The sequence below is a fragment of the Saccostrea cucullata genome, unplaced genomic scaffold (genome assembly GCF_032062105.1).
Source record: "Saccostrea cucullata isolate Sc308-1 unplaced genomic scaffold, CSIRO_AGI_Scuc_v1 ctg497, whole genome shotgun sequence".
Lineage (NCBI taxonomy): Eukaryota > Metazoa > Mollusca > Bivalvia > Ostreida > Ostreidae > Saccostrea > Saccostrea cuccullata.
In genome coordinates this window covers 211,183-222,095 of record NW_026927325.1, presented here as the reverse complement: position 1 = coordinate 222,095, position 10,913 = coordinate 211,183, and the positions used below count along the sequence as shown (strand labels likewise).

General features: G+C 34.1%; 1 protein-coding gene and 1 non-coding gene across 4 annotated transcripts; both read left to right on the top strand.

Annotated features, from left to right (window-relative positions):
* The first annotated feature begins 915 nt into the window (after positions 1 to 915).
* Positions 916 to 6,343, top strand: LOC134274071 (chorion-specific transcription factor GCMb-like). 3 transcript variants are annotated; one of them, XM_062756312.1, is made up of 6 exons: positions 916 to 994; positions 2,540 to 2,639; positions 4,160 to 4,409; positions 4,740 to 4,948; positions 5,047 to 5,125; positions 5,222 to 6,343. In XM_062756312.1, exons 2-6 carry the CDS (start codon positions 2,541 to 2,543, stop codon positions 6,265 to 6,267), a joined length of 1,683 nt encoding a protein of 560 aa, XP_062612296.1. In that variant the 5' UTR covers positions 916 to 994; position 2,540; the 3' UTR covers positions 6,268 to 6,343. The 3 variants fall into 3 exon arrangements, with proteins under 3 accessions (XP_062612296.1, XP_062612297.1, XP_062612294.1); XM_062756313.1 differs by lacking the exon at positions 916 to 994 and adding an exon at positions 1,434 to 1,484; XM_062756310.1 differs by lacking the exon at positions 916 to 994 and having other exon boundaries at positions 1,802 to 2,639.
* A 741-nt stretch (positions 6,344 to 7,084) lies between these two features.
* On the top strand, positions 7,085 to 7,166 carry Trnas-uga (transfer RNA serine (anticodon UGA)). Its single transcript has one exon. It is a non-coding gene; the product is annotated as a tRNA-Ser (tRNA).
* The last annotated feature ends 3,747 nt before the right edge of the window (positions 7,167 to 10,913 follow it).

The window sequence follows — 10,913 nt, the reverse complement described above, 5'->3', positions numbered from 1 at the left end:
AACTGAGCAACGGGAATTACCACGAATGTAATCTATTTACGTTTGGTAATATGGAAATAATGAGTAGGCATTGAACAAACCATAATGCTTTATCGAAAATGTTGATCGTTCTGGTAATTTAATGATGGACTATATTGTCAAGAAGAACAGGAAATTTAGGAATAATATATATAGTTGCTATATATAGTTTAATACTTTTTCAATTTAAAATGTCAATTCAATAAAAAAAAAAATCTGTACCACACAATAAAATCAGTGTTTTATTCATAGTATATAATTCATAGTATATAATTTGTAAAAAGGAAATTGTGGAAAACTGCATATTTGAAATGAAACATCAATTTAGCTAAAAATGAACATGAATTTAAGAAAAAAGCACTTGAGAAAACAGAATGAACAGACGAAATTTTTTAAGTATTCAATTTAAGATTTCAAACCCAATCAGACAAGTAAAGAAAGTACACGTCTTTAAGACTTTTTTGTTTAAATTTGGGAAAATAAAATTTTGGATACAGAAAACTGAAAAAGACACCCACGTTGAAAAAGATAATGTTGAGAGGAATTAAAAACCACAATAGGCGTCAATATTTCTTCGACGTTGTCCACTCGAAGTTTCGGCCACGGAGACCCGAGAGAAAAATAGAACCGTCAATGACCCACTTCATGTACCTTTATTAATAACCATTTAAGAATTGTGAACATGGCATGTAAAAGTTGTGAAATAAAATTCATGTTGACAGATGCAAGGATAATGAAATATTTGCAGATACTGTGATCCTCCTCTTTTGGTACAGAGCTTGACCTAATGATACTTGCGGTGTAGGGAGCACAGGTGCGTTCGTTTTATCGTGGGATGGACTACAGAAATTCGCCGTCAGCGATTGGACGACATTTCTCAAACTGATCGATAGCACCGATTATAAGAATATTTCACGTTTTGACAAAATGGTAGTTAAAAAGATATATTTATATTTGGTTAAAGCATACCCGGTCGGTAAGTTATTTTTTATTATAATGAACTTTCACAACAAAGTCAAAATCCCCGAGGTTTTCCAAGAATTTATTGGATAATATGAACAAAAGATTTCGCATAAATTTTCGGTTAAATTTCGTTTTTCTCGTTCACTATTATGTATTGATGGACATGTAAATAAACATGGAAAACAAAGTATTGAAATTGATGTAAGCTGGCCAGCTGGGATTCGGAAATCCTCGGGACAATAGGAAGATGTTCCTCTCGCTCCATCTTTCTGTCACTTTAAAGGTTACACTCGAAACCAAACCTGCTATCATTTTACCGAAATCTTTTAACATTCTGATTGAGTTTATGCAAATGTCTAATTCAGAGGGTTTCTTCATTATCTAGAAATTATGAAATATACGAGACGAAATATTCAGTCGGTATCTCATTATTTTGATTTCGGGGGTTAATAGGGTACCAGTTAACACGATACTGACAGGAGACACGCGAAGGCGCGCGCAAGGTTAGTTTATACCATCAATAGTAGTTTATTTCTATACCTCTTAATATAAGTAAAAACAAAGTACCAGGAAATGCATTTGTGAATAATTTTTCAACATTACTTGATTTTAAACTTCAAAAATCAGGCGGAAAGTTAAAATTTAAATTAAAATTGTACTTTTAGGATGTGTTGGTACCCTTTTTTATTCTATTACCCGTATTTTATCTTTAATGAAAATTACCCATCAGTTAAATTGGCAAAATTTTAACAAAATTTGTTCTTTATTTACAAGGTTCTTTTTTACTCAAAATCTCATGCTTGTAAAGAATTTATTTAGTGAATTTGTGAAATGGTCATGAAAAAGAGCGCGTTTCAGATAATAAATTCAAACGATTCCCTTCAGACTTTGTCGCTGGACGAGTGTATATTCAATTGTTGTCAATTTAATGCTTTAAAAAATTTAAAAGTTGTGAAGAAAGTAATGAAATATCCGGCCGTAAAATTTTGTGATCACTTAGGACCCAGTCTGTCACGTTTATGGACAATGGGGATTAGAAGTGATCGTTTAATTGAGGTAAACTCATTTTTGGGGGTCGCGCGACCGGCAGGGAAATGTTACAGCAACAAAAAAGTTTCATCAGATTATTTGTTCTACAAATAACACCTTAGTGATGATGGACTCTATGCGAGATGGACCCCCCGAAAGCTGGCGCCCACTAATGGCCTCGTCAAAGTTACGCATGCACGTGTACAAGAGAAAAGAAAATATGAAATCATATAATTGTGTATTGTTTCCTGGACGTAATCTTAGGGTGTGAAAGCGTGTATCCATGTCATAAAAAAGAAAAATAAATTTGTCACCGTGTAAACAATTTCCCCCGTCTCCCGACATATTAAATTTATCAATATCATAAATTTATATAAAATCATTCAGCGTCGGAATTTTTAATGACGGGGAGGCGATGAGGTAACCTGAAATTACAGAGAGCGTAATTTGAATTATAATGTGGCGATGTATAAATGTTTAATGGCGGTTTTATGGTAGGCGCTGATTCAGTTTTTCTCTGTGTCTGTAGGATGACACTGACAGAGGAACCCAGCTACCAGACCCCGCTCCACGACAGCGGCCCCGAGAAAACTCACAAGTGGGACATCAACGACAACACGCTACCTATGGTGAGTATCATGCAATTGGGGGGGGGGGGTATACTAGTACAATTTATGTTATGTACTTGCTTTTCTTTTTTAATGCTCAAAAAACATATTGCTTTATTCAATAAAAATAAAATGAATTTTTTTTAAATATGACTAATTTTCTTGTGAATATCATTATTTTTTTCAAATAAGATATCTTATAAATAAAATACTAAGTACTGACATGAAATTATGAAGTACATTTTCTATGCATTTCTTGAGTGCTTAGTAATATTATTATTACTATTTTAATTTTTTACTTTACTCACGTGGTAAAGAATTATGTTTTATCTTACTCATATAAGGAAACTTAAAATTCAATCATTACAAAAATAAATCAGTTAACTCTTTTTAAAAAATTGTATAAAGGCTCAATTCATATACGAATTGTTCAACGTAATATTTCACTGTATTTACAAATTCCCAAGCCCATAATGTATGTATTTGTAACGGTTGTTTTAAAAATTTCAAATAAATCCAAATTTTAATTAATTTCATGAATAAAATAGCAACATTTTTTATAAATCTAAACCGATAGTTACTCTCCTAAACTAGTGAGATTTTGGTAAATGTATTTATTAAACTGAACCAAAGTATGATTAACTAAAACGTTCTAGATTTTAGAGATAAAAAGACGGGTTTTTACCTCTTTAGTGGACTTATACAACAAAGATACATGTCTCGTTTTTCCCGAATGACAATGAAAAATTAAGAGTAGCGCTTCACGTGTGTTTTGTTATGTTTATTCCCCTTAAAAAAATTGCAGAGAGTTAACAAGATTAATAAATAATGCTAATTCAAATTATAAAAATTCAAATTGGTAAAAAAAAAATAATAAAATCAGGTATCATTTGATCATTATTAATTGCATCATGCCTAAGCAGAAAATAGTAACCCCCCCCCCCAATAAAAACAACAATGGAAATAGGTTTGGGATTGGGTTGCTACATTGTGTGCATTAATGAGCTAATAGGCTGCTAAAGTTATCAGAGTAAACTACTACTACTACTTGTATAAACTAAATAAAATGTACATGTAAATCCAAAAAGTAAAAGATGAGTAACCGTGATTAAAAATGTTGAAACTGCGCCCGGCGGCAACAAAGTAAATTTTTAGCATATAGGTCACAGTACAACTAAAGAACTATTTTAAATATGTCTCTATCTCACATGTGTTATGGTGAATATTCAAAAAAGCTATTTCTAGAATATAGGATACAGTCAAGGTCACAAGGACATTGACCTTGGAAATTCAAAGGGCTTAAGTGGGATCAAATATTAAGCCTTGGTTATGGCGAGGTTAAAGTTTGCATATTTTTTAGCATATAGGTCACAGTCACACAAGGTCTGACCTTGGTGTCACGAAAGAGTTAAATTAGTAGAGTATGCATACAGAAGATGAAGTCTCTTTCATTCATGGATCAAAAGTTATGACAAAGGTTGTCAAACATAACAACAAATGCCTAGCAAATGATATGAAACGAAACCTTTTCCATTCTTTAGGTTTGCCAGGTAGACGATTTCCAGGAATGGCCGGACGGGAACAACCGATTCGTGTACAGCAGTAATTGCGAGGACGCCCGGCGACACATCAGTGGATGGGCCATGCGGAATACTAACAATCACAACGCCCACATACTGAAAAAGTCTTGTCTAGGGGTGTTCGTGTGTTCTTATGATTGTACACTACCCAGTGGAGAAAAAGTTCATCTACGACCCGCCATTTGTGACAAAGCGAGGCGAAAACAAATAGGTTTGAACTTACTTTAAATATCTTTAGTAGTTTTAATACTGAGTATTATGTCAGTGTCGTAACCATGTGGCCATGGCATAATTTTCATATCCAAACCCTATTAAAAGTACAATATTAATACAGTCCAACAAAATTAAGTGATAAGAATTACTTTTCCTGTCGATGCAAAATAAAAAAATTATCTAAAATTTTATCATTCAGTAAATAAAACAAATGAGAAGAATGCCTTGATTGACTTTAAAAACAATGTTAACACTAGCCATGCTTCATTTTACACGATGACAGATCACCTATTGTCTTACCTAAATATACCTTTCACTTTCATTTCAGGTAAACCTTGCCCTGGTCCCAACTGTAGAGGTCGTCTTGAGTTGATGACCTGCAAGGGACATTGCGGTTACCCAGTGACGCATTTTTGGCGTCACATCAACAACGCCATCTTCTTCCAAGCAAAAGGCGTCCACGATCACCCAAGACCGGAAATCAAGTCCTCCGCAGAGGCTAGGCGGCATCACAAACTAAAACACAAATCGTCTTTGGTGAGTTTAGCAGAGTGAAAAATTATTATGGCTATAAACTACATATCATTTTTTTTTTACTTTATTGCTTACTTTATTAAAAAAATATGTCTCTTTAGTCAGAAACATCGAACAAGAAACGGAAGAGAGACATTCAATGGCCACCAAATAAAGAACGCTCAACGAAATCTTGCCCTGGTGAGTACAATTTTTGATTCTATAAGCTCAGAAAGTGAAGTGAAAATCTCAACAGAAAAAAAGATAAAATGTTTTTTCTTTGTTTTGTTTTCAAAGGATTTGATATACTTTGTTCCTGTCCACCCTTTGAATGTACATGCTCTCATGTCCGAATGCAGTATAAAGAAACCAGAGCTGACAACGAACGAGCGAATTTTCCCGTGTGTCCTTCCTCGTACACTCCACAGATCTACGAAGCATCCCCGTCACCTTGGCAGAGACCGTCCGTTGACTGTAATTACATGCAAACTGCTGTCCACCGTTCTCACTGCGAGGAACCGACTTTTCCAGGAATTTTGAACGACGAGTTACCTTCCTTGTCTTCTTACAGTTCCGCTTTCAGCAACACTCAGCGGCATATCGACACATCTTTTCCAAGATTTGAGATGTATCGAGGCTGTGAAAGAGGTTTTCCATATACGGACACACCAAACCAACGTTTTGCTAACACAACCGAACGTTACCATCGAACGTCGAAAAGCAGTCACGACGCTCGAGAGATTTACAGCAGCACGTTTTTGGAGAGACCTAAATCTTACTCCGATTCACATTCTGTTAGGATAAAGACGGAAAATCAAGATTCGGATTTTTGTAACATTTCTTCTCTTTCCAACCAATGTGCTTTATCTGACCGAGCAGAAACCGAACCGAATCGGATGTCTCGGAATGATAACGGTCAGGATTTTGCTCAGCTGCAAGAAATGGAGTCAAATCCCCTTTACAGTATGAGTGACGTCACAGACTCGGATATTATTCAAACATTTTTCTCTCGAATGCCCTCGGATCAACAAGATGAGGGGTCTTTTATTCAGTCATCTTTGACTCAAACAAATACCGGTCCGAAATACATAGAACTTAAACCTATAAAGAAATCAAAGCAAGAAATGCATTCGCTCGCCATTTCGACGTCACCACAGATATTTCAGCATCGAAACATCCATGACGTCACCAGTGAAGGGTGTTCGACAGGTTATTTTCGACCACAGACCGGATGCAGCAATGTCATCAATGAACCATCATATTATCACAATGATTACCACCAGTATCCACAGAACAAACAATCGTGTAATCATAGCATAAATATTACACTGACTTATAACTGATTCATCGAATATTTGTTGATACTTTACATACATTTGATGGTTTCACAACTAGGAGAAAAAAAAGATGATTTGCTATGACTTCATTGATAAAAGAATTTCACGAGGCGGGTGGGTTAGGGTGGATATGACAATAGTTATATTTGAGAGTCATTATTCTAATGCATATCATAACAGTCAAATATTTGAATACATTTTTGTTCTTCCTAAACTTTAAGTACACAATCTTTGTAAACTGTCATTATTCATGAGCTCTGCCACGTGATCTGTGACAATTGAGTGACGGCTGATGAGTGAAGTAATTAATTGTAAATTATTGCAATGACATCAGCCTCGTTGATATTACGGCAGGTTTGATCAATGGTTCTTAAATTAATCTCTACGTATCAAAATGTCATTATGCTCCTTCTACACATAATGTCCAATATTGGCATTGGCTCGATAATACGACAGATCTGTTGAATGAAATTTAAAGTGCCTTGTTAAAAGTGCAACGAATGGGAGTCATTATGCAAATAAGAACAAAAATGTCTTTTTCTTCTTTTTAATAAAAGGTGTAAAATAAATAATGTATTGTCTTTTTATGATACTTTGTTTTTTTGGTGTTTTTTGTAATTCATTTAACACAATTATAAAAGAACCTCAAGGAGAATAAACAATATGCAGCAAACAATTATACTAAGGGGGGAAATAATTTTAAAACTTGGCAAGAAACCAGATATAAAATCTTTTAAGACTCTGAAGGTGACACATGTTAGTTATAGATTACCTACCGACTAATTTACCTATATAGGTTACCTTCAGTGTAATATTTTCATCAGCTGTGATGGCCGAGTGGTTAAGGCGTTGGACTTGAAATCCAATGGGGTCTCCCCGCGCAGGTTCGAACCCTGCTCGCAGCGCTATGTTGTTTTTAGCTCACCTGATCGATTCACAGCAAGTTGTCACAATACAGCAAAAACAAAATTCAAAGGGAAATTGGCAAACATGTTGTTTATGAACATCTTGTTTTTCAAGTTCATTGCAGTTTAACGAGTGATTTTTGTTGACATTTAATTTTCTAGACTTTCTTAATTCGTAACCCCCGAACGCGTGTTCGAGTTTTTTTTGTTAATTACAACGAACGTGTTCGATTTTACTGTACAACTGCACACATATAATAATGAATACGAAATTACATATTTGAAGTCTTTCTTTAATTATTTTATATTTCTATTTAAACTTTTGATAATGGTTTTCACATCTTATATTAATCGATCAGTGACAATTATCTATATATAGTGGTAAGGCTTTTGATCAGCAGAGCTGGTTTTCTCTTCTCCGCGTAAAAACTGATAAAAAAAAGTAGCGACTCTGGGTCTAGCAAATGAGACCTTGGAAACCGATGTCATGGTAAGCGTTGCCACAATAAAAACCTTACTTTTCAGCAGTCCTGAATGCAGAGTATACGTCTGTTTGTTTGCTGTTTAACATCCGTTCGAGGATTTTTTTCACTCATTGAGACGGCACCACTTGCTGGTGGATGACTGCATTTTGACCTCCATTTGGCACTTAATGTTTTTATTATGTCAGAGATCTTTTAGTTGTCAGCAACTATTGCGACACGTCAGGGCTCCCACTGGACCGAAAATATTTTTCGCCACTTTTCGTGACACAATCTTTAAGGAAAGGCATACGTACATCTGATTTCTCGACAATGCAATGTACTTTTTTTTATTCAATATTTTTTATTATGTTTATCTGACACAGACATTGTTTTAAAATTGTAATGTTTAAAGCTTATGGTAGTATCCATTTAAAAAAAGAAAAAAATAATAATGTTGGAATTACACAATTAATTTGATATTGTATTGATATCAGCCAACTCTTGGAAAATGTCCTCTTGTTTACATTTTTTTTTCGCCTGGGAAGGGGGGGGGGGGGCTACAGACCTAGTAAAAATATGACATTTTTTAAAAATAGAAATGTTCATCATTTCATTAATTAAATTGTGAAGAGAAGTAAATTAAAAAGTAATAAAAATTAGGTTTGAAACTTGACTTTATTTTAACAACTTGGAGACTCCAGGGTTTAATTTCATGTTATTGTAAATAATTCAGTGTAATTTACTAACTAAAGTTAATTCTGTTTCCAAACCAATTTCTGTTTAACTCTTTGTCAGTTAACGGTATATTAATGTACACATTTTTCAATTTTCAGTAAAATTTGAACATTCTTTACAATTTTCATCATGTTTTCCTACTTTCGGTTTTTAAAAAAACGATCTACATAGGTTAAAAATCTTTTTTCACTCATCTCCCATTAACACTTTATCCCCCCTTGTTTAATCCAAATTATATCATTTCAAGCAATTTTGTATCCCTTTATTGCCCCAGGCTAGTTACCTAGTCAGCTTTGTTCGTTCAAGCGAGACGTAATTTCCTACATGTAGGTTTCAGTTTTCACACCTCTGCTGCATTAATTAAGTAAACAAAGGGACTTAATGTTACATTTAAACAAAGGAGCTAACCGGGACTACACAAATTTTGTACATGGTACATCTAAAAAAATAATTTTCGCCACTTATGAATTTCTTTTCGCCACTTTTGAAAAAAATTCGCAATTGGCGACAATGGCGAATCACAGCTCGAGCCCTGCGACACGTGACTTCGGTTTATAAGCAGGACCATTTCCACGTTCCGCAATGGAGTTGGAACCCGCGTAACGTCTAATGAAACCTTTCACCGGCATACAATGACGTCTTCGTATGAGCATTCTAGAATGTCACGTTAAACAACGTTAAACAACATACGGTCTATCTCTTATTTATACACCAAAGATTTCCAATTTTTCTTAAATATTAAGGAAAAAAATTTAGTTGATGACAAGGATAAACTATCATCAAACATGTATGGCACGCCAAATTCACAATCAAAGTACTCAGAAGTACTGAAAGCCGGGCTCATTTACAGGGTAATGAACAAAGACCGCAATGACAGTTTAAAAACAAGCTGATTCAGACATTGAAAGATGATTATATATATCTATATATGTCATATATAGCATTAAAAAGCTTTAAAATTAATTAAAAAGTAGCTATAATTTAACAGCGTAAAATATGTGTCACATGTATCATTTCGGGGTTTCACATACCAACAGAAGTAAATGAACACTGATGCAGCAAGATTATTTAAGGTCAATCAATTATGCACAGATGGGTCTTCAGCGGGGAGTTTTGCATCAAAGCGTACATCAAGTCATTAATGGTGTTCCCCGCATTTGTATTAGTACACCCTTTATTTATAGAATATGACGCAGACAGGGATACCTGATGAAAACCTTTCGCATATTTTAACCAAATGATTAATCATCGAAAACGATATAAAGTATTTTATTATAATTATTTTTTGACAATTTTAGATAACTATGAAAGTTTAATTCAGTGTTTGTATTGCCTCAAAGGTGATTGCGCAGACGTACTATATTCTAACTCGTAAATTTAATTTGGCGGTGAAGAAGCAGCATTTTCTGTTGCTCACCGTCGCAATAGCCGGGCATTTCTCTACGAGAAATGAGCCCGGCTAAAAATGAGCTAATCATAGTTTCAAAGTCGATAAACTAGGTTTATCGGTTGTAAACTATAGTTTACGGACTGTAAACTATAGTTAGCAATGTTAATCTATATTTTACATCTGTAAACTATAGTTAACGCGATAATCTATGTTTCACAACCGTAAACTATAATTAACACCGAAAACGATCATTTGTGATTGCAAAACATAGCTTATCTGATAAATACAGTTTCACGATTTGTAAACTATAGTTTACAAACAGTTCACTATAGTTAACGATCTGATAAATATAGTTTCACGATTTGTGAAACTATGATTAACAACTCTTAACTATAGTTTACGATTGTAAACTATAGTTTACAAACGTGAATCTATGTTTATCAACAAAATCTATTGTTAACGCTTTATTCAGACAGATAAACTTAGATTAACATTCGTAAACTATACTTAACGACCGTTAAATATAGTTTTACAGATGAAAACTATACTTAACGAATCGTTAACTATAGTTTACGGTTTGTAAACTATAGTTTACAGTCGATAAACCTAGTTTATCAATTGTGAAACTAGGTTTATCTCATTTTTGTGAATTTGGCGTGCCATAAACATGCCTTATTTCATAGTTTTTATGCTAATGTGCGGAAAGTAATGGAAAGTTTTTTTTAATACACCCCTCAACATTTTTCGAAGACCTTACCAGCTCTGACGTTGAACATGTTTAATAAAATTTGAAATGAACAATATGAAATCCCGTTTGACAGTGAAACAATAATGATAAGGTCTGTTTCGTTTCGATAAAAAGGTTTCAAAAGGTTTAATACAGTACTGCGTCTGATTTTGAAGGACATAAAAATTAATGACACCTTTACTCGCTAGAATACGGATTTTAAAACAGAAGCATGTACATGTACAGGGTAAAGGTTCATCTGAATTTTTTTCGTAAATTAATTAATATACAAAAGCATTGACAGTCTACACTATCATTAATTTCATTAACCCCGTGGACTTAACGAGTTTTGAGCAAAAATTTATTTGACGCGCATATAGAGTGATAACGAAGAAAGATGCATAAACAAAGTGCATACCAACGGCGAATCC